Source organism: Callorhinchus milii, unplaced genomic scaffold, assembly GCF_018977255.1.
Source record: "Callorhinchus milii isolate IMCB2004 unplaced genomic scaffold, IMCB_Cmil_1.0 Scaffold5, whole genome shotgun sequence".
Classification (NCBI taxonomy): Eukaryota; Metazoa; Chordata; class Chondrichthyes; order Chimaeriformes; family Callorhinchidae; genus Callorhinchus; species Callorhinchus milii.
In genome coordinates this window covers 14,513,313-14,537,107 of record NW_024704746.1, presented here as the reverse complement: position 1 = coordinate 14,537,107, position 23,795 = coordinate 14,513,313, and the positions used below count along the sequence as shown (strand labels likewise).

The 23,795-nt window shown below is 37.8% G+C and overlaps 1 protein-coding gene across 2 annotated transcripts in view; it reads right to left on the bottom strand.

The window, feature by feature from the left end:
- Positions 1 to 23,795, bottom strand: part of col11a1a (collagen, type XI, alpha 1a) — a 144,430-nt gene that overhangs the window by 21,686 nt on the left and 98,949 nt on the right. For both annotated transcript variants that reach the window (XM_007887285.2, XM_007887286.2), the window contains 12 exons: positions 22,937 to 23,026; positions 22,107 to 22,160; positions 17,740 to 17,847; positions 16,882 to 16,989; positions 13,791 to 13,844; positions 13,326 to 13,379; positions 7,844 to 7,951; positions 5,308 to 5,361; positions 4,679 to 4,732; positions 4,523 to 4,576; positions 3,805 to 3,858; positions 1,982 to 2,089 (listed from right to left, as the gene is read on the bottom strand). In XM_007887285.2, the coding sequence (XP_007885476.2) occupies positions 1,982 to 2,089; positions 3,805 to 3,858; positions 4,523 to 4,576; positions 4,679 to 4,732; positions 5,308 to 5,361; positions 7,844 to 7,951; positions 13,326 to 13,379; positions 13,791 to 13,844; positions 16,882 to 16,989; positions 17,740 to 17,847; positions 22,107 to 22,160; positions 22,937 to 23,026 (900 nt within the window). The remainder of the gene's footprint in view (positions 1 to 1,981; positions 2,090 to 3,804; positions 3,859 to 4,522; positions 4,577 to 4,678; positions 4,733 to 5,307; positions 5,362 to 7,843; positions 7,952 to 13,325; positions 13,380 to 13,790; positions 13,845 to 16,881; positions 16,990 to 17,739; positions 17,848 to 22,106; positions 22,161 to 22,936; positions 23,027 to 23,795) is intronic.

Below are 23,795 nucleotides of genomic sequence, written 5' to 3'. Positions count from 1 at the left end.
CGGCATTAATTGTCCTCTTTGTTACAGGTATACCAGCGAGTGCAACGTTCGATGAAAATTAAGAGCAGTGTACATTATCCATTTCCCATTGAATATAGTGATTCAAGGCTTGAACACAAACTCATCTTTCTTGAAGACCGGATGCAACAGTATGACTGCGCTGATCAATTTCTCTAACTGAAATTATGCATAATGTCCAGAATACACAAAAAATGCCTTTGATGTTGCCTTATACTTTCATACATTTTGAAGCCTGCAAAAACATGAAAATATGATTCAATGGAACTGTGGAGTTTTGACCTATCCTGCCTTATCCAATACATGTCTTTTCTGCATAGTCAGTCATAAAGTGCTTATACAATTCGGAATAGAATTAGAAATCAAGACATGAGTTCCAGCCATACTTTTGCCATGGAGTAACTTCAATTCACAATATTGAAGATTTTTAAAAAATCAGATTTTCAAAATCTGATACTTAGCTTTTTTAAGAAAAATTCTCTCAAAATCATGAATTGAAATGAACACAAAGCATCTGGTTTGTGAATAACACATACTGCACTCCATGTATTTATTTTTCTCCAATTTCACAACACTCATTTTGTGACCAGAACAACAAAATGTTTGGCATCTGAGTGAAACTATGCATTTATCTGATGAGAGTTTTACACCAGCTCCCAGCCAACTGGATATCTCTACTAACATGGATGTGGATTTTGAATTGAATGTAAATAAAGCCAATAATTTCTTTCATCCATATCCCTGTGGAAAGGTACATGACTATTCCTCTGATATCGACATAATTGTGCATTTGAGCCTCATTGCAACATGCCAGTTTGTGTGATGAGTGACTTTTCATCATAGCTGTTAATGTTGTGTGTTTTATCTCTAACTCAGTGTTCTTCTGCATGATCAAAGCAGATTATGCAACAGTGTCACAAACCATTCAAGGCCGACAACTATTCCATCTGTTAAATAGCACAGTCAATCAATGTGACAGAACTGCTTATGAACAATCCCTACAAATGCAATTGAGGAGATCATTCATTGACGTGATTCAGAAATCAAAATGCCGATATAACTGCAAACAAGTCTTGATTTGTGTACTGCAAGGTAAATTCAAACAATAAAATCAGGTACAAGGAAATTAGTGAATTTTAAAATCACAGAGCAGTAGAACACATTGCAGAATACAGCAACGTGTAGCAGTAAAGTGCATTTTTAATTCTGAATGGGATACAAGAAAGTCCGTATTTTTACAAAACTGTGATATATCCCAATTTAAAGTGCCTGTGTGTGTAGTAAATGGGCAGACAGATAGATAGTGGTCAGACAATCCATCTCTCAAAGCCAGCCAAGTCTGGCGAGAGCAAGTCACTTATCAGATTTAATATAATCCATCAAAGGGTCCCTGTGTCACTGAGGTTCTAAGGTAATACTTAGGGACTAAGATGGATGGGCAAGCTTTACCAAACAAGTTCCCTGTTAACTTATGGAGGAAAACACAATTCATTAAAAATGTGCAAGAAGCAACACTTTGACCTGGAAAATTTCATCCGAAGTACATTGGTTGCAGCTATGACAGTCAAACCTATTTATGAAACCTCCACAGGTTAGGACTTCAATTCGTTGAGAGCTTCCAGTGCAGAGGTGTAAGGTTAACATCAGAACTAAGACAGTTAGAAATGAAGTCAGGAAGCATTTATTCACACAGAGGATTATGAAGAAGCAGAACGCTCTACACCAGAAAGCTTCGGAGGCAGAATTGATAGGAGTTGTTCAAAAGAGAGTTTGGAAAATAACTTGGGTAGTTGAGCTATTAAAATGTATGGCAAAAGGGACTAGGATTAAAACATCTGACCATATCTAATAAACTGATGTAACAGGCTCAATGGGTTGTTTCCTGTTCCCATTTTTCTAGGTCCCTAGAAAAACAAATGTCTCTTGAGGTGTGCAAGATGTTGAGGCAAGCAGACAAACTTACGGGGTTGCCTTTGGGACCATCATCGCCTGGGGGACCCTTAGCACCTGCAGGGCCAGCAGCACCAGGTGGACCAGCCTCACCCTTGTCTCCTCGATCACCTTTAGGGCCCTGAACAGGTATGTAATAGAACATGTTAGCACATTCAATAAGTGAACAGCTGATCTGAAACCTTGCGCAACAAAACTGTGTCAGCTTGATTAATTTCTGCTATAAATAATTGAACTAGGACAACTTTCCAAGATGCGATTTAGTGCTTTACTGGGCATATTCTTAAATGACTAGCAGTCAGAGGTGTAATTTATAAACCATCTACTTTGCTTTTTTCATAAATTATTCAAAGAATTGTAATTATATTTTTTCACGCTGTTTAAACACTTACAAAATGCCATCATTCCGGGCTACTCTCATGCCCTGTGGGTAAAAGCACTGGCCTAACTGCAGAGACCAAATAATGGGTTCAGTACCAAATAGGCAGTTACACTGCAAAAGTGACAGTGCTTAATTGCAAGATCTTCAATATAAACTGGAATGTTATATACTGCCTTCAGTCTACGAGCTTAATAAAATATACAGTCAATTCACTTTACAGTATATTCTGTGAAGTGCTTTGAGATGTCTCAAAGATGTGATGAGGTGCTAAATCAAATGCAAGGATTATTAGTATTATTTCTGTATTAAAAGGTTAGCTGTCTGCAAGTGATTTGGCAATTAATTCCAACCTGGAATTTCTAAATTGCTACAAATTTTATCATGGCAACATAGACAATTGCCATCAAACTCAATGAAGATCATGGTAATAAATTCTAGTTCTTACACCCTTCAAACCCTTCCCTCACCAAAAATCTATTCACCTCCCTCTTAAAATTATTGGCATTATCTGTCTTCTCTGTCTACATATTTGCAACTGTTTGTGTAAAGCAGTGGTGGCTAACCTGTGGCCTGCTTGCCAAAAGTGGCCTGTGGGGCCATCAAGAAACCCACCCCCCCACTCCCGAACATTCGCGCAAGTCTAGGTAAGTCCATGTTTTTAGTTTCTTCTTGATTGCATATTTCTTGATTTATGTTGACTCTTTTAGATTGTATTTACGGTCAATGTGATAACTATTACACATGATATATATGAAGTCACTTCACATTCCCCTCACGCCTTTTCAATCGCAAGGCAAGGTGCCTGAATTTGGAAGTATCATTTGACCTTTGTGAATTCTCGCATATTTGCGATGATTGGAATATCTGCTCAAATGCCAATCAAGTGGAACGCCTGATAGGATTCAGATATTTGTTTAAATAATTAAAATGCAAGGTGACCTATTACTCTGACCTTTTCAAATCCAGCCGCCACAAACCAATTGAAATCTCTTACAACTGTACAAGGCAATCTCCTCAAAATTATCCCATTTTAATTACTTGCTCGATTGCACTGATTATCCAGCAGCTTCAATTTACCTTTCAGAGCCGCCAGCACATGTTTGCTGCCATTTTGAGGTGAGGAATAAATGAGATTTGCTGCGCTCTTTATTTGTTCTGTTAATTTTAAGTGAAGCTGATCAAAACGTGCATTGCTCTCGGAAAGGCAAATGCCCAGGGTAATGTCATTTATTTTGTATGTGTGTCAGGAGCATTCACTGCAAGACCAAACCTCATGATTAATTAAATTGGTGGAGTGGGGGGGGTGGGGGTTACGGGGGGGTCTTAAAATGTAATTGACACCACGCATCCTCAGTAAATGTCAAGAATTAGGAAATGGTATGTACTCTATTTGAGAAGTGTTGTGTTGCAGAAATTTCGGCTAAGTATTTGTTCAGTGACGTAGAATAACTTACACGAGAACCTTGTTCTCCTGGAGGGCCAGGGTCACCAGCTTCACCTGTCTCACCCTAGAAGCAAAGAGAGATTGTTGAAAACAACACTTAAATTTCCTCACCCCCCCACCCCATATATACAATAGCCACATCATAAAGAGCGGTGAACTGCTCAACCAACTTATTTCCACTTTGAGTTGTACCACTTTACTAGGGAGATGATCCGTAAAGTCACTTTTCGAATAGTACCGTGGAATCCTTAATGTTCACCTGAACAGACAAGTGTTAATGTCATCTGACAATGTCGTGCTTCCCCAGCACCCCACTGGAGGGTCAACCGAGACTATGAACTCAAAGTCCCGATGTGGAGCTTGAACCCAACAACCTTCTAACAACAAGGCAAAGGTGCTACCAGCTGGTTTTGAGAATTTTTGTTTAATGAACAATAAAGGATGGAAGAAATCATAAGTTCAAACAGTCTGTTTTACCAACACTGTGTGGCACTGATAGAGTTAAGGCCTCATCTAGTCTGATCAAAATATATTTCAACAACCCCTCTCATAGGCAAGATAACCAAAATTGTTAACTTTCCCAACTCATTCCTTGGGTGTGTGCACGCAAGGGAGAGTTCTGATATCTTTCTAAAATAAGAATGAAAAGAACTCCACATTGAAGAACGGTTGAACATGCACTAGGATACAGAACGCTCCTTGGGACATTTTCTTATTAATATTCCTACCTTTTCACCAACACCACCAGGAGAGCCGATTGCACCAGATGGACCTTGTGCTCCCTAGAAAGAAATTGAGGGATGATGAGAATGAGAGACAAAACTCGTGCAAGTGACATTCATTTGAAAGTCAGGAAAAAGGTTTTTGTGCGTTTTCTTACTTACATCAGATCCACTGGGACCCTGAGGACCTCTTGGACCTGGTGGACCAGGCGGACCCTGTTTAAAAGCAATTAATAAACGTTATTTATAATGTTTTGAGGGGGAAGAAACAGTTTTGAGTGGTTGTGGGAGGGTTTGGGGGCAACAAACCAGAGGCACAGAAAGAAGTAACTTGGCAACTCTTCCGGCTCATGGGTCACGGGTTTTGTAAACTTACAAGATTAACTTTTTTCCTATGCCACTCTAGCAGTCGAAAGCACGGTCGAAGAGGAGTGTCTTGAGATGGGTCTTGAAAGTGGCAAGGGAGGGGGCGAGGTGGAGGTACCACGGGATGGAGTGTATGTATATATACATACGTATATACATACATATTTACATATTTACATATATACACACATATATACATATACATACATATATACATATATGCTGATGACCCCCAAGGTCCTTGGACCTTAAATCATGTGATATCATCTGGTTTACTTCCAGCCTGTAAATTCTATGCCAGAACCTACAGAAATGGACTTGTTCGTCCATGTGAACAAATTCAAGTTCCATCTTTCTTTGGAGTACAGGCAGTTTAAGGCAAGAATAACTGAATTGTTCCAGTGTCTAACAATCAGTGAACATACCATTGGTCCGACATCACCAGTTTCTCCCTTTTCACCAGGTGGTCCAGGCAGACCCTATAATGATTGGGGGAGAAAAAGCAAATAATAATTAACCACAACTTCAAGATCTTCAAACTCGTCTACCAATCCGTTCATCCCCTGGCACTTCACTACCTTTCTGACATGCTTACTCCCTACTCCACCACCCGCTGCCTCCCCTCAGCTGGCTCAGGCCTCATGCTTGTCCCTCATCCTCTCAGCTCCACCAACAGCAGCCATGCTTTTAGCCACTACACGCCAAAACTTTGGAACTCCCAGCCCTCATTTTCCCATTCCCTTCTGGTGGTCTACCCTTTATAGACAACATTAGTGTTAGCACCAAACTGTTAAAGAATGTAATGTGTTTCCTAAAAGCTCCATGCTTAGATTTACGCACATTGAACAGCAAATTGATTAGAAGAGATAAACATTACGACACTGCACTTGTGTACAATTAGGCTGAATGTCTTTTCCTCCATTTAAGACACTGCTATCAATTTTCTGCTGGACATTTAATAAATACCTGGTTCTCTATTCGAGAACAAGAATTGCAAATGAACAAATTTGTCCCTTGCGTGCAAACGTTGCTAACAACATTGGCCATTTGCGAAACAAATTCTATTACTAATGTAACTGCAGAGAGGTAAGGATTACATCCAAGGCCTGATAATTATCTTTGGCAAAATAATAAAGGAAGAAATAGGGATATGGATTACAAAGGATTAAAAGTAACAACTTGAAACTTCAGTAATTGCTATTGGTTTCATAGTTGCTTTACAATAAATGCTTTGAATATTTGCTTCACTTCAGCTCTACAAAAAGGCAATAAATGACCTGCAGACATTTCCTCTCAAAATCTTATTTGCACTTTTTTTGAAAAGATTTTTGGGGGAATTTTTGAATTTACTCCCATCTTATCTAATGAGCAATTTTAAGGGAAAAATAAATGCATATTGATGGAAATAAATGAAGCTATAGCGCTAGCTTCAGCATCCGATGGTTTGAAAACTGCATCGAATCAATGCTAAAAAGTACAGTAAAAATCAATTATGTTGGGCAGCAACTGGATTTAATATCCTGCTCCTAAAACCATCCCATCTCTAAGGTGGGATGAGGTGCACTCCATCTAAAATCAGAGATTTTTTTAAAGTTAAAAAAAAGTGCGTTTCAAAATTCTTGGGTGGTCCATTTCATGACTGATAAGATTTCCAACTTTATTGATGAGCCAGTTAGACCTATTTTTTTAATAACAGTAAAATAATAATGAACATTTAGCATTGAGTAGCACAGTTCTGCATCTACATTAATTTCTTATATTCTGAGCTCTCCTCAACCCTGGTAACAGAGATTTGGATGTGACATGCATAAATCTGCATTGAATCATTCTGGCAGAATAAAAGGGGGCAAAAATTTGTTATGGGGCAGGTCTAATCTTTTTGTCACTCCAATTCTTTTGAAGTTTGAAAGACCATCTCTGATTTTTGAAGTCTAATTATGTGTTAGAAAAGATGGTAACTATTAAAGCAATTAAACTGAAAAAAAATCTTATTTTAAAAGAGATCTGACAAAGCCAAGACAAGGTTTGTTCAATGTATTCTACACTATCAGAGCCCAAGGGATAACAGGGAAAAATTTAAAAAATAACTCTGGATAAAAAGGCAAATGATTAACAATTTAAAGTGTTCATCATAATGATTTTTTTTTGAAATGTCCCATGGATAATATTACAGTGAATGATCATTTAATAGCTCTTTGGGGTGCAAATGTTCTATTCTGAACTTTATGGTTAGTTAGTATGATTTCAATTCTAATAGCTGAACGTCTTCTCTGATATTTGCTACTGTTGGTAAAACTATTACCACAGTACTATGACATAATTACTATTGTATACTGCATTTTATAGTGAGAATAATAGGTGCGGGAGAAGAATGTAGATTTAATAAGAGGTGTAGTTTTAAGGATCACGGAAATCTACGTTACTTAACCTATGTTGAAGAGGCTTCAAACTGTAGAGGCTGAGAGATCAGCAAACTCTGGTCTAAGCTTGATTCCTTATATAACTGAATAGTATTGAGCTACGGTCAATGCCTTTTAACAAAGCCACCTGAAATTAATGACATTTAAAAATGATTTCTCCTTGCTGTAAAAATGCATCATTAAAATGCAATTTCTCACAAGTACAAGCAATGTAATGTGAAGAAGAGTGTATGTTAATACGGGTGTAATGTAGATTTTGATGAATGTTACTGTGGCTTAATTAGTCTGTAAAAAGGTGGAGTGCATTTATAATTACTGAAGGATGTTCACTGATCATGCAAAGCAAAAAAAATACACAACCGTTCTCACAAATTTATTGGAAGTTAAAAATGCTAAAATCAAGTTACACAATCAATGCTGTGCTGTGTGACTGTTGGAAATGAAGCACTTAGCAGCTCACTATGTGATCATTTAGCTGCATATTCTACTCGGCTACAAGGTCAGAGTGTTAAAGTCTTGACTGCTGGAAAAACGGACTTACCTGAAGACCAATTGGACCAGGAGGACCTGGGAAGCCACGAGGACCTTCATCACCTTTCTGCCCGAACATTCCCTGCTGACCTCTTGGGCCTGGCTCTCCATCACCTCCCTGCAAGTGAAAAATCAATTAATTTTCTTTCTTTTCATGCATCTCCTTCCTGCTAATTCAGAGAATGTGCCCAGAATCAACATCACACTAATAAATAAATCAATCATTATTAAATAATAACAGGCTCATTGTGCTAAATCTAGCAAGAGAAATAGTTCCTGCTTGACAAGAGATGTAAAGTACTTGAAACACAATGTGCCAGCTGCCAATTTTTGACATGAACACAATCAGTCATTCCTGAACATCTGAGGTCATTCAATCTATTGCTCATTATCCCACTTTTCCAACAGCTCCTTTAAGAAACTCAATCTAATCCTACCTGTTCTCTGTGATACAATTAATAGTATCTCTTTCACTTTATCATCTTGCCCTCACACGAGACGTTAATGACATTTTTATATTGAAAGAAAGCTAGTCATTTTAAAGTGACATATATTTTACACATGTTCAATAACTGTTGAACCCAATACTGTCAATGTGATTAGTTATCTACACGTTTGACGTCTTTATTGTCAGCAATTGTTTAGCACTCAACGTCACCTATTGGCAAAACAATCCTCTCATTCATTTTCGTGGCTATTCGATATTGCAACCCTGGAATTAATATTGATCTGTGTACGGTTGTAATATAAATGAAGAGCTATTCTTGCTCTGGTGAATCTTCCGTTGGTTTCCAGGGTGAAGTAAGTGTGGTAGGGCAATGGGTTACAGTTGTGACCTCCAGCAGTGCAAAGCTGCTATGTTCTTCTGGCCTCGTTAATCAGTGTGCTAATCATTTCTGAATAGATATATTACTGCAACAACCGAGTCTGTGCACGTGCAGCTGTTTCAATGCTCAAGTCGATGGCCAGAGTCCAGCAAACCTGCAGCCAGGTCAATATGAAGCAAATCTGTAGTATAAATGTTCAACACCAGAGTTATATAACATTAAAAATGTTTTCCTCCTTTTATTCTTGATCTGCTGCTAATTCTAGTTATAATGTAACTCATCTATTATAATGGATTCTTCTGTCAGATCATGTATCTTTGGATTCAAGCTGTAACTGAATGACAATATTTTTTGTGGACTTTCCAGGGGCAAGAGTAATCAGAAATAACCCAGAAAATAACTAAGCCTCTGAGTTTACCATGTAGGAGAGGCATGCACTGTGCTGAAAGCAGTATTCTGGATGGATTTACATCTGGAAATGCTACTTCATGAATCAAAATGATAGCCCAATTTGGTTTGGGGAAGGGCACACTGTACGAGCAGATGGAAAATGTAACGGCTTTGCTGGTTGACCTTTTCTTCTTACGCTTAATAGCATCTCTTAATGCCAAATGCTGTACAGAGATGGTGTTGACAGGTTGCACCAGAACATTTTGCTCCTGAGCTTTCGGTTACATATAAACTTTAAAACAATTTCCGATCCAAAACCTCAGTTTAATCTAAGTGCTTGTTGCCAGTTGAATGGCACACCCTCCTATTTTGCTACATATATACTGCAACTAATGTTCCCATTAGTGATAGCAGGTGTACTTCCATGACTAACGCCAGAGCTAAAATAGCAAGCACTGTCAAACAGTGTCAATTGTCATCACTATCAGAGCCTCTGACAGTCAGTGAGAATTTTTATCCATGAAAAATAACCGACAAGGAAAGAAACCGGCTCTTTGTATCTGTAAAAATAGAATCATGATGCAAGCGACTTCCGTACATTCAATGTGTTGTCCAAAAGACATTAAATGTTAAGGGCAAGCTCTGTATGCAGATTTAATATTGCCCCAGTGCAAATTCAATATAACACAAGACTAATTATTGGAGGCAGCTTTTCTGCCTGATATCATCAGCTTGTACTGGAATCACTGTACTGTATTTTTGGCAGTCACAACTGGAATAGAATAAAGAGAGAATGCATAAGAATTATTCATGTGACTAACCACATTAACGTTATCTGTCTTCTTTCAAGTGATTATTTTGATTGTTGAGTCCCTTTAGTAACCTTTGTACTTTTGTTTGTTTATGCACCATGGTTTTGCTTTATATGCTCTGATCTGGCTGTCCAGAAACTATCTCTATCGTCTCCACGTCTCCTACTATATTTAACTTATTATTTTCTGATGTTTGAGGTTGAGCGAGTAAGGTAGATTTGAGTTCAGGTGAAGAAGAACTGAAATGCCAGGGACACAGATTTGTCAGCTGAATTGCATAAAATTGTTATGTAATTTAACTGCTCTGCACATATGTGCGTTAAAGATCATCACAGTAACTAATGACTTTTAATATTTTCCATGCTAATCGCAAGATGGCGCATTCAGCCGGTTGGTTAAATATATGAAGCTGCAAGTGAGGGCAAAGCACTTTCGACTGGAAATAAGTGCAAAGTCAATGGTAAAGTGAAAGGTTAGAGAGGAACACCCGACAGCAATTAACATTTATATTGCACCTTTCACACTGGTAGGATGTCTCAAGGCACTTCAGACAACTGACTTGGAGCCCAAGCTGGTGGTGGTGGGGGGGTGGGGAATTAAATCTGCAAAGCAAGACATTTCTAAACTGGCATTATAGTGACTCGCATCTGCCAAGGTTTTGCTCTGGATGTCAGGGAGGCTTCCTCTTTGAAGATAATTTGAAAATTAGAGGGCAAAGTGTCTCAGGCTGCCTTCACACACCTCTGCAAGGCTGGTTACAAAGCAGAGTTAGCAGAAACTTGGAAACTGGTCAACTCATTCACACGTAGCTAGAGTGCTTTGTAGTGCAGGGTGAGAAAGGGAGGGAAGAGGAAAATGCAAGAGGTGTGAACAATAAATAGCAAAGATCCTGATGACTAATATCTGACATTCAGCACAATATACTGGAATAGACTGGGGTCTAGTTTGTGATGTTTGCAAACTGGATTCAGTGCATCTTCCACTTTAAATGATGTAAAGCATTTAACTGGAGATATTCACAAAAGTGCCAATTGTGGTTTCCCTAAACTGACAAAATATAAAAATGCTGCAAGCAGCAAAAAAAATAAACATGTCCATTCTTCTGAATGAACAGAGACCAAGGAAATGATTTAGTTTTCTTTTAAAGTCTCCCTATAGCATCTCCGAGATTGGGGTCACTATAATGTTTTACAATTATTTGCCCCCCAAAGTCAGCAGGCTTGACACATACGGCTTGTACAAACTATACTTTCGAATCCCAGGTGGGTAGTGGCAATGGGAATAAATGCAAGGATATGTTCCTGCAGCATTTAAACCTGATGTGGGAATTACAATATAATTCAGTCATGCACTTGTGCTGAAAATGCAATTTGGGCAGAACGTATAACAGAGGCCCAGGTGTACTGCTACAGCACCAGGCTTCAGAGAGAGAGAGCTGCCTCTATCCATCACACAGTGTCGTCTATTGATGCTTTGGGGAACTGAGTGATGGTTGTTTTCAAGCAATTGAGTGGCAGACTGTTAACATTTCTCTATCAAAGTGCACCACTGAACTCAGAGATCAGATCTTGGTATTGAAAGCCTAGTTTTATTTCTGGAGGGAATGAATTTGTGGTATTTTTTTTTCTGCTAATTGACTGTTTGCAGCTCCTACTGATTGACTGTTCTTACAAGAGAAATTACTAGCCTCAGTGCACATTTAGACCTCGAACCTCAAGCAAACTATTTTCCCAAATACAAAATGCTCCTGTTACATTGGGCACTGAACCACGTTCAAAGGTGACAGCTAACTTCAGAGGCCCAAAAGTGCACCTATTCTTAAGACTGTAGAAGCATTATTGTTTTTTATAAAAAGAAAGATGGGGCAGAATTTTGGAAATGTTTTGAAAATCTAATTTGGAGGCCTTTTTTTAAAAAAACTGAAGAGAAATGGCTTTCAAAATGGTCTTACATGCTAAGACCGAGCGAACATTTGAGTCTCTAAAACTGTGTGATCCACTACCTTCCCCAACTAAGGCTGGAGGAAGGAATAGAACAAAGAAAGCTCATCCAGATGACTGTGACCTTCACAAAAGTGTACATTGCGAGCATTGGCTGGAGACACACTCAGCCTGGATAAATAGTTGACATATGAAGACCAGCAACTTGGGTAAGACACTGGAGTGTAAGGCGTTAGCTGGAGAAAGATACCCCACTTTCTGGTCAGGGCGAAGGGGGAAAGAGAGGGAGAGGGAGAAAAGAAATTGAAGGAGGAGGAGGGGAATAAATTAACAAAGTTAGATGGCATCTAAAATAGGAAAGTCCAATGTTGACGTCTTTCTCATCCCTGTTTAATGCCAAAGGAACTAATGATTGGTCTGTTTGAAAATAAAAGGGCTGCTCAAGAAATATGTTGTACGTCTTCCTTCTTCCATTTTCAATAGGTGTAGCAGCCACGGGGTCTTTGTTAATGAGTTATCAGCAATGGAGGTAACACAATCCAACTGTCCAACTCAAAATTCCGCTTGAGCCTATCAACCTCGATCTACTAAATGCTTAATTATGAGGAAAGCTTTTATATCCGTAATCCCCAGTCAATGTAGTATTTTGTGTTCAATTATTTAAGACCTTTGTTGAGAAAAATTAGAAGTGCAATGTTTCATTTTAAGTACTCTTTGGTACTATTCCAATTTAAAGTGCCACTCAATAACACTTTGAGAACTAATTTACAACATACTTAATAAACAGTATCAAAATTATGTTAATACAGTTAACATCAGTAAAATCCTCTAAATAGAAAATTATAACCAGTTCATGAATATTTTTTAATAGCAGTGTGAAACTTGAGACAAGATGGTAACTGATGGTATGTATTTACAAATACAAGAGTACAAAGCTTCAGCAAAATATTTCCATTTGGAGACATGCTTCCAAATAATAATTCCAGACACATATCCAATGGAAATTAATAATGGGATGATTTCTGTTATGCGTTAGCCCTAGTTGCAAAAGAGCATTGTGTTTGTTTATTCCAGGGCAAGTAGGAAGGGTAGCGAAAAGTTGCTTTTAATCAACTAGAAAAATTGCCATTTTTCTAGCCTTCTGATGTGCCCTGGAATAAATTGCTGGCATACAACAAGAATCACTTCCCATAACCAAGTAATTAGTCATGGCTGTTGATGCTGGAATTTTGAGAACAATCCAGCAAGTTTGAATAGTAAATTTAATTTACCCATTTCATTTATTATTGCAGCCAGCTATCCAAGGACTACTTCACAATTCTTAATCTTATAGATGAATCTCAGTCCAAATATTATCAGACAACTTTCATTTTGCCAGCAAAATCTCTGCAGCTTTTCAATATCCTGTATTGATTTCTCTCCAAATGCCTTCGAATGTAAGCATAATATTATGTGACAGCACACTGACCCATTGCTTCTCTTTATTCAATATGTACTCATAAATTATAAGTAAAATTACTTACAGCAGGACCAGGCTGACCAATGGGACCTTGCAGGCCATGTGGTCCTGGAGGACCCTAGAAACATGAAACTAAAAGTCAGATCAGAAATACTTGCAATACAAATAGAAATCAAGGGAAAATTAGAGCAGAAATGAGACCCCAAATCACTCTTTTAAATGCACCCACTGTAACTATGACTACCATTTCATTCTGCAGGGAATTCAAAATCCTTTTCAAGTCTGTGCCCATTACTAAGTTACTAATTGGTGTAATGCAAACAAAATGGTAGAACTGCATATATAAAATCAAATGTAGCATAGGTAAAGTGGAAAGACAGGCTGTGCATTAGAAATGCTTTACCTTTTCCAAGGAACTTTAAAGAGTCTATGCTAACAAAAGAGTGACTGCATGTTCAGCAGTGCTCAGGTACCTCAGTTAATGACTGGCATAACAGAAGTGTCAATTAACGTATGCAGGATTACTTACTTGTTCACCCTTACTGCCTTTGCCACCCTTTTGACCTGGTTCACCAATCTCACCCTGCGTGAAAATAAAAATAGTTATTAAACTTTTTTTCCCATTCAGCAATTATTACTTCTATCTTTAACGGTTGTCAATGTGCAAGTACCTTCAATTGCACTTTATGGTATCATTGTGCTGTGCCTTTTATGCTGTTTCAATTGTAAGGTCCTACAATGCGTATCTTGTATTGATTGTTCATCTTGGTTTGAGATTAAATCCAGTATTGACAGGTACGCACTGTTGAGAAGTATGACCTGTCTGATATCTTTTGTGCTGAGTTTTAAATGCAGGAAATTGTGTTCCCTTCAGCTTCCACCAGACAATAATGTGCCTGCTGATATTCTACAGCCTTTTATACTTTTATACATGTAACTGTTCTGAATCTGACAAAAGTTTAAGCATCAAGCAATGCCATAAACTATCGAAGCACAAATTGAGATATTAATTCCTAAACCGTGGACGGCATTGCTAAAATAGATAAAACCAACTTCAGAATGGAGGTGCATTAAGAATCAAGCAGATCTGGATTAAATGGTACATGTTGCAAAACCATTATATTTCAATTTAGTTCTAAAATGCTACAGTGCTACAATTCTAAACAATGCAGCAATTTATTTTGACAGACCTTCTCTAATAATTGAAAGAATCAAATAAATGGAATTAATTGTAAATCCTCATAAAACAATGTATTTTCTACTGAAATCTGGATTTAAAAAAATATTATGATGGATTTCAATACCATTTTAAGAACAACATATACCAATGTGTTGAGTGTAAATTATATTCCACATTTGTGTTTGGTCTTTCATTGCAGTGTTGAGTATTGTCAATCGGATCAGATGTATATACAATAGAAAGCTAATACTGACTGGCTCTGCAATAGGTTGATTTTCTTCCTATATTTCTCTTCTGCCAATTCACACACATACCATTTCCCAATGGAAGAGGCTCACAGACTATTTGATGCATCTGCCACAGACATTGGTTAACTCTTCCTCTCCCCAAGGAAAGGAATGGCACTCACTAACTCTCCAAAAGCCCGACTAAAGTAAATAATTTATCACATGAAGAAATTACAAGACTGAATCTGCAAGGTACATTGATCTATAAAGTGAATCATTTCCTGTTTATAAAAAAAGGACAAAAGGTGAAAGAAACACTCCATCTCACAAACATTTCTAGCATTGTTGCACTGCATGAAAATATTTGCAGTCTTGAGCTTTTGGCATTGTTTCAGAATTGTGTTCAGTTGATGGTCCAGAGGATGCACCTGTTTCTGACATGACGGAAGGCTATTGCTTGATTGAATTTCGAATCTGAAAAAGTTACCCTCTTGTTCTTTAAAAGTTTGGATAGCACCAACTACAAGTTGAAAGGCCAAATCCAAACCAAAGCACAGAAATTGTATCACTTCTACGGAGATAGACAACAGCAAACCTTGCTTGCTGTTTCAAACTTCAGGTGCCACTATAGAAAGATAATAAAACTTGCGCAACCCCAGTCCTTAATAAATACCAACCTCCCTTCAGAGATTTGTCATCTTAAATATTGGTTCTTGTAGGTGCTGGTGGGAGGAAAGCATTCCTATTATTCCAAAACAAAGCTAGAATTGAATTTATTGTTTGGGGATTAAGTAGTTGAGAATATCAATATTTCTAAAATTAAGAGATATCCTGAACCCATTGAAAACAAGATAATGAATTATTGATCTTCCAAGTTTTTAGACTGTGTAAAGTCCTCTAAAGAGACATCCATTGTATAGTATCATCTCTGATACAGTGAAGAGTGAGACCAAATTACAGCAAGTATTTAAGCAAGTGTTCAGCAATTCAATTCAATTTGAGCTCCTTAAATAAAAACTATTATTGAAGAGGTGAGGATTTAAGGTAATGGAATTGCGATTGGGTTGTATTTATGACTCAATGGTTGTGAATTTATTAAGCTGCATGAAAGAAAGTTAACTGAGTGATTATGTAAAGAAGACCCAATTAAGAAACCAAATAGCATCTGCGCGCCGAGTCAGAAATCACGTGACAAACAATTGTGCGTCATCATAAATGCCAGATTGCAAATGTAGGAACCCTACTTGCATACAACTCAAGTCCTTGAGTAGAAAAGTTGCATTTCCCTAACTCTTCTAAGGCCTTCAATACAAACAATGTAATAATTTTAGACAGGAGAATCCTATTCATCCATCCATTCCACTTATACAATTCCCAGACGATCCCTTTCATATATACCATTCTTTAAATCCAATAACCTTCAATGCTTTAAGATGACAGGAACTTGTCCAATTCCATTTTGTAATTCTTTGAAGTTTTCTTGCTCTATGTGCCTAGCACCATTTATCAAATGTTCTCAGAGAGAAACTTTCTCAGATCTTTCTTGTAGTCAATCCTTGTAGCTCTACCCTTCAAGTTATGAGAATTATTCCAGAAAGAAGCACTTGGCTGCACATTCTCTAGTAACTGAATATTGTATACGCTTTCCTGTATATACTCTTCTTACTCATGTACATTCCACAAAATTCTGGTAGAAACAAAAATCATAAATAAAACAGCGTGCTTGGGCATTGGAGGTCATTATCTAACAGAGGGCAGGGAAGCTTCCTATAAAATGTATTTGTTTCTTTGCCCAGCATTTTTTCAATACAAAAACTTGTTTCACTTTCAGTGCAACATGCTACAAATTCCAAACGTTAGCACCACCTTTCTCACCATTTTATGCCCTGGTACTGCATACAACTGAACACATCACTTGTTAGGGAATTCCCTGTGTTCTTTGCATATTCAATTGTTTATCTTTTTTTAAAAAAGAAATATATATTTTAATCTTTTTGGAATGCTCCCAATTCATGCTAGGCATCGTTGCAAATCTATTTCTCCACTTCAAATATGAGAGCCTTTGATATTGATGGTACATTGGAAAATGATTACATCACAACACCTTATTGTCTGTAAAAGTGTGCATTTCACTGAGTTGTTTAGCAGAAAAAAATGTCCTCTGTTTGATATTTTATACAGAAATTGTGGCATAAATAAAAGCATGAATTCACCTTGTCACCGTCTTCTCCGGGTGGGCCTTGGGGACCTGCAGGACCTGGTAAACCTACTGGTCCCTGCACTCCATCTCGACCAGCTGGGCCTTGTGGACCTTTCTCACCCTGTAAGGTTTGATTAAGAACAAGTCAGATTGGGACACAAGTGTGAAACAAATTCAGTGTCCTCAGCTGGCACTGAATAGACAGGGATTTGGACTTGGGGGTGGGGGGGACAGGGTGAGGGAGGATGGAGGGCAGGGAGGGTAGGAGGTTGGCCGAAGGTTTGATCGAAGAGGAGGGTCTTGATATGTGCCTTGAAGGAGTAAAGAGAGGGAGCTATATGAAAGGAATGTTGGGTGAAGTTCCAAAGGCAAAGAGGCTGAAGACTCGACCGCCAACAGTGGAGAGGGCAGGGCGGGGAACGCGGAGAAGGCTGGAGCGGGCTGAGTGGAGAGGTTGCTAAGGGATTAGCAGGTCACAGAGGTAAAAGGGGCAAAGCTGTGGATAATGGTTCAGGAAGCAATTGCACGTGTTTGGATGCGAGATTCCCTAGTCAATATTGCAAAAAAAAAGCTGAGACATCGGAAATATTCCTGCGATTTCAGAAATATTTTTCCACAAGAAGTACCTTCTCCATCTGCCAATTACCAAGGGTTGAAAAAATGCCTCAAAACTTCAGGTACAAAGGAACATGGAAATAAAACGTTTAATTTTCTATGTTGTACAAGGGAAAATATTTCTGAGTTTAAGAACGTCGCACATTTGAGGCACTGCTGAACCATGAAGAACTAATATATAAAGGGAAAGTAAGTAGTATCTTTTCCAACTGTGACACTGATAGTTACACGCTACAAATCGCTGACGTGTACTTACAGGGGCACCCTTCTCGCCAGCAGGACCAAGGGGACCTTGTGGGCCTGGACGACCTGGTAAACCGATCGGGCCGCCCGGTCCAGCTGCGCCACGCTCACCAGGGGATCCCTGAAGAGAAAAGAAAACCATTGATATTAAATATGAATCGGTTCCAATTATTACAATGAGATCAAATACATCCTATCACGCATGCGCATACCTACGATCATATCCGATTAACGCTTCTATCCTAATTTAGCATTCTACAGCTCTAGTGATTTTTTATCCTTTACTGGATGCCATTTCGGAATTGTACCGTGGTTAGACCAAGAATAAATGTTCTTGGTGATAAGCACACTGATAGAAAAAAACAGAAAGCAAAATACTGGTTCATAACAGGATAAACACAAATGATCAAATACTCTATGGATCAGGATAATTGAGATGATTGCTGTGCACCTGTGACATGAAATTGGGCATAGATGTAATTGTGCTATAAAGCTAGATTAACATTTGGGAGTTTATTGTTTGTGGTGCAGATAGGTTTCATAAGCCATAAACCTTTTTGCCATTCAGGCTTTCTTAGAATTATGTCATGAGGTGTAAATGTTGCATTTGACTTTGAATGCAAGGCTAATTGCTTCGAGTGCAATTTAACCCTGCTATTTACCTAAAGAGAAGTTTATAACTCGATTCTGCTATTTGTGATCAACAAAGCATAAAATTAACCAAAATTCAAGAATAACAATTCTTTCTTGCTTCTTTGTTTTCTCAGAAGATAATTACTTTAGCTGACTTTTGTCTAGTATTATATAAGAAAACATTTAGCAAAATACAGCGTTATTTTACCCTTAGTATTAGAAAAGTGTGAAAAAAAACATTCAAGCTTCATTTTAATATTTATAGAAATATTACTATTATTAATTTGAATAATTTCTTAGCCTCTAAATATTATTCAGAGTAGAATAACATATTCAGTGGTTAAGATATTTTTCTATTTAATCGCCTTTTCTCACTAAAAGTCTCACAAATGCAAACTACCTTGGACATTGTCCGAATATTGTTGTGAATGACCCTCAGGATACTCAGGGAAATTAGCTTGTAAGTCACCTACTGTTAACAAAACTGAAATCATAGGGCTGCCTCAAAGCTGCTGCACCACACTGTGCACAGGTCAGCAGAATACTGAGTAGATTACTGAGTGGGATACTCATTTTTTTAATAACAAGCTGTGTTAATTCTTTGAATGCCCAGTGCAACTGGCGATAAGCCAAGGATGAGCACTCATCATCCAAGCTACACAATCATAAAAGCAATGTGGGAAAGAAAGACTGAACAAATATAACTACTGCAAAACAATGCAAATCTTTTCCTATATTCTGAATTTAGCAGCATATATAATTGTCAGTTACACTTCATTGAAAAAAATGAATGACAGTATTTGGTAATAAAGCAGTGCTTTACTTTATATTGCCATATGTAGGAGAGCATTGCATTTTTTCACAGTGCATTGTTTAAATGTGGGAAAAAAATTCTTATCTCCTCCAGCATCACTCTACCCCAATTGCTTTTCTTTTCTATTCAGTTGTAGTTACAGGCGTGGCTGTAATTTGGTTGCACATATGACTTCCTGTTCAAGGGTCCAACTGCAGATGCACAGGAATGGGGAACCACCAATTTATTCAGTCAACTAATGCTGAGCGACAATGCTAGCACCTGAAGGGTGGCAAGATGAGGTCTAAACATTTTAGCGGAGTTCAGAAAAGTCTAACCAATTTGTGAATATCTATCCTCCAGTTCGAATGGAGAGGGTGTATAGACTGGGAGAAGTAGAGGGTAATATGGTTTTGTGGGACAGGTAATGGCTCCTCATCCCAGACCAGAACCATGAAGATTGCTGTTGTACAATGTTGGCTCTTGTACGAAGGCATGACTCACAAATTTGTTTACTAATTTCAGTTGGCAGTTCCGCTTAAATATTAAACAGTAGTGCTATTATTTCTACATCAAACTGATTGCTGAAACGAAAACACATTATGGAACAATTCCACCTCAATAAGACCGTATTATTGTAGCAATATAATTAAGCAATAAATCATAGGAAGACCACAAGGTTTAGTAATGAAATTTCCATTTGCCTGGCAGACAATATTTTCAATACAATTGAAAATATATTTTAGGTGTAAATGGTTAAAGTCATCGCTAACCGTTCTGCATTAAAATTTTCATCTATTGCAATAAATATTTAAATATGATGGAAATATGTACATTTTAGTGGAATACTACCCTCTTATGCACAACTTTGCAATGAAAGGCACAGTCAAACAGTTCATTTCTATTTATTCATTCTGAAGGTCAACAAGCCAAGGGGGAAGTAAGCGGGAGATGGCTTAAGTCGACTGTTGCTTCACCAATAAAATAATTAGTGTCTTCAAACGAGCATTTCTTTCAAATACAATCAAAATAATAGTGCACGATATTGGGGAAAAAAATGGTATGGAAATGTCAAGTAGAATTAGACAGCATGAAGCATCATTTATGTGGGTTAGAACTACCACAATAATTTCAATAGAAGATCCTGGATCATGGGCTAGAGCTCCTCTCTGCTATTCAATAAAAACTTAATATTAAAAAAACTGAGCGGAGGATTAATTAAAGGAAATAACAGCAGTGTATGTGTTGTGTTATATGCTTTAACACAAGCTGAGCTTTGAATGCTCGGTCACTCATACTGTCTCTCTATTGTACCATTAATGCTCATTGTACCCCTTCACTGTTGGATGGGGGTTGAGTTCCTCTCAGAACTAGGGGTCTCCAACTGTTTGATCACCACTAGGTGGCGCTGTCGAGCACGATCAAAAAGACAAGAGGAAGGAGCAATAGGAAATGACACAAGTGTATATATATATATATATATATATATATAGCACAATTGAAAACGAAGCCAGATGCACAAAGTACATCATGCAACTGAAAATAAAACTCTAAACTGTGATTTATTTAAAATGCAGTAAATATCTCTCCTTGTTTTTGCTGAACATGCGCGAGAAGTCACTTAGCGATCGATCGGTTGGAGACCCCTGCTCTAGCGGCAGTCAAGGATATGGTATCAATATCCTGGATGGGAAGGGTCATGGTTCCTTGTGGGGCACATATAGCTATGGAGGAGGCCGTAGTTCAAACTACGGCCTCCTCCATAGCTATCCAATATTCATGGATTTTCACAATTACCTTCTGTGAAAGGGGGAGGGGGTGGAAATTGAACTATTAATTGTGCTTGATGTTTTGGTATTAAACTATTCACTCTCCTAGGAGTTCTTGCAGGTTAAAAGAAAATGCAAATGTTCAATTGCAATCTGGAGGAGCTGGAGTCATAATGAAATCATCAGATATTTAATCATATTATAGTTAGATAGCAAAGAAAGAATAGTCCACGTAAATGTGCAGGTTTCCCATTTGGATATGTTTAAGAAGATGCCAAATTGAGAACTGCCCTCGGGTGTTAAATGTACAATGTGACAATCAAATAAGACCACCTTTGCTTTGTTGTTATGCAAATGGATTTTAAAACAGAATTATAACCTGCAACACCATTTGTTCCTCAATATGCTAGAGAAAGCATTTGTTCCACTGCTGTGAAATACTGCAGGCCATTCGTATCATACTGACGTTATGTTCAGGATGAACATAAATCAAATTAGCTGAATACTAGGCTCATAACATTGAAGCTTAATCATGCATGGATTGAAGAGACAAATCTTAAAAGTTTAATACTGACTTTAGGTATTTGGAGATGTAAAACTTGAATAAAACTGTTCCTTTAGATTTGTTTTAAGGCATTACCTGCTCAGGGATTTCTTTGTCCTGGGATTGTTAGTGTGTTTGGGACTATGTCCCTGCAGACTATTCTCTCCAAAATAAATAACTTAGTTCCTTAGACATTCTTTCCTCCAAAGAATTGGGGGGATTTCAGAAAGGCACAAAATAACATTTCTAACATAAATAAAATTAGTCATAAGATTATTGTATGAAATAAAAAAGCAGTGGTCTTCTTGTGGCAATCTCTGGTATTTAAGCAGCAAGTCAGTATTTCTGTTTATAATTCAACTAAGTCAGGCTGCACCCTCCTCAGATTTTTAGGGCAAATCTTTGAGCTTCAGAAATGCGTTGTATAGATATTATGATTTCAAAGAGCATGCACAGCCCCTCAAGGCTCAGGATATGAAGATGTCAAAATTAATCTTTCAGGTCCACAACTGACCTGAAGTTACCTCTGAAAATACTTTTTTTTACCAAATGTGTGTTTTCTCACACGTGTAACTTTAAACAATCTATAAAAACGGACCACGTTGAAAAGTCTGCACTTTAAGTCAATGTGTGGTACTTACCAATGGGCCAGGTGGGCCAACTGGTCCTTCTCCTCCTTTCAGACCACCAGCTCCCTGGAAATACAGACATCTTGTTTATATTCTTGATCAGATCAGAATATATCATATAGCAGCAGTTATAACACGAGCATCATGTATATTAAAATGTTTTGCACTTTCTGTTTTGCACTTTCATATACTTCCTTAGTTAGCAGTTTAAGACGGCTCAGCATTGTCAGTCAATAAAACTGGATGGCTCATGTCATGTCTTGCCAGCAACTGAGAACATTTGAAAATGTATTGAAATATATTTGTTCACTTTGTTCAGAATCGCATGTAATTGTTGGGATTTATTTTTGTGATCTTGTATGTTTTACTTGTGACTTGCACCAGTCACAGATGCCTCCATTGGGCAACTAGGAGACCAAAATGCTGTTTTAAGCATCTCTCAAATCAGGGCTGGCACTTGGGACAACTTCAGCAGCTATCGATAGTGTGGCTTTAGAATCACAAGTTCATAGGTAATAGGGAAACAGATGTAGGACCTCACTTCAACCAGTCAGTAAGTAGCATCTGATGCCTGAGCTGATCTGTATTGCTTTACACAGATTAAAACTGATCACAGCCAATTCATATTTTACAAGTGCCAGCTTTGTCCCTGTACGGACCTCAGCTTTATTATATTTACTTTATTTTTTAATTTTTTAGATAGTTTCTAGTTTTTAATAAATTCTAATCCATTTGAGTCAATAATTCATCTGCTACGATTATTTGATATTGTTTGGTATTTATGCATTGTGGACTGTCATTGCTAATGTACTTTATTACAACAATAATATACTGTCACTTACCGTGGCACCAGGAAGACCTCTTTGTCCAGGGAAGCCACGTAAACCAGGTGGACCATCTTTTCCTGAAACACCAGATGGACCAGGATCGCCCTAAAATAGAAGAATGAACATCAACCTTTAAATAACTTGTTGCTGCAAATTATACCTACAAACCTCAAGCTATTTTTTGTGTAAAACTTGATTTACGTAGCCAAACCAGTTGCTTCTTTGGATATTCTGAGGTGAGAATGTTATGCGTGTTTCATACCCAGTCTCTTACACAAATACAGAAGTAAAGATTCAAATAAAAGTTTCACCTCTCGTCAATCTAATAAGTTATCAACTTAGAACTGTAAAATAACTCCCTGAAACAAACAAGCTTAACTTATTAGACAAAATCGACACCAATTATACAGGGTGAAATACCTTTTCTGTTAACGGTACAAAAGCACAAGCAAAATATGCTCAGAGCAGGGTCCCACAATCAGTTAAAGTAAATTATCAATTTATCTAGAGGACTGTTGGCTAGGACATTGGGAGAAACTTCCTTCAATTTGTGTTATGGGATCTCAGTTTAATGTTTCATCTGAAGGACAGTTATTGGCAACAAAGTTTTTTGTTCTGTTCCAAGGAGAAATTCCCAAGTGGGTGATTGCATTTTTTTAGTGAATGTTGGCACCCAGGTAAGGGCTCATTCTGAGGGTTTGATTGACAACCTTAACGATAAGTGACATTCAACCCAGATTTCGGGGAGTAAGCTTCACCAGTATTTGGAAGGCTTTTAATAAAAGGCTGAATTCACCCTCAGTGCATCATTTGTGTTAATCAATGCAAAGCAGCACTGACTGACAGACAATAAACATGCAAAATGTCAACAGGC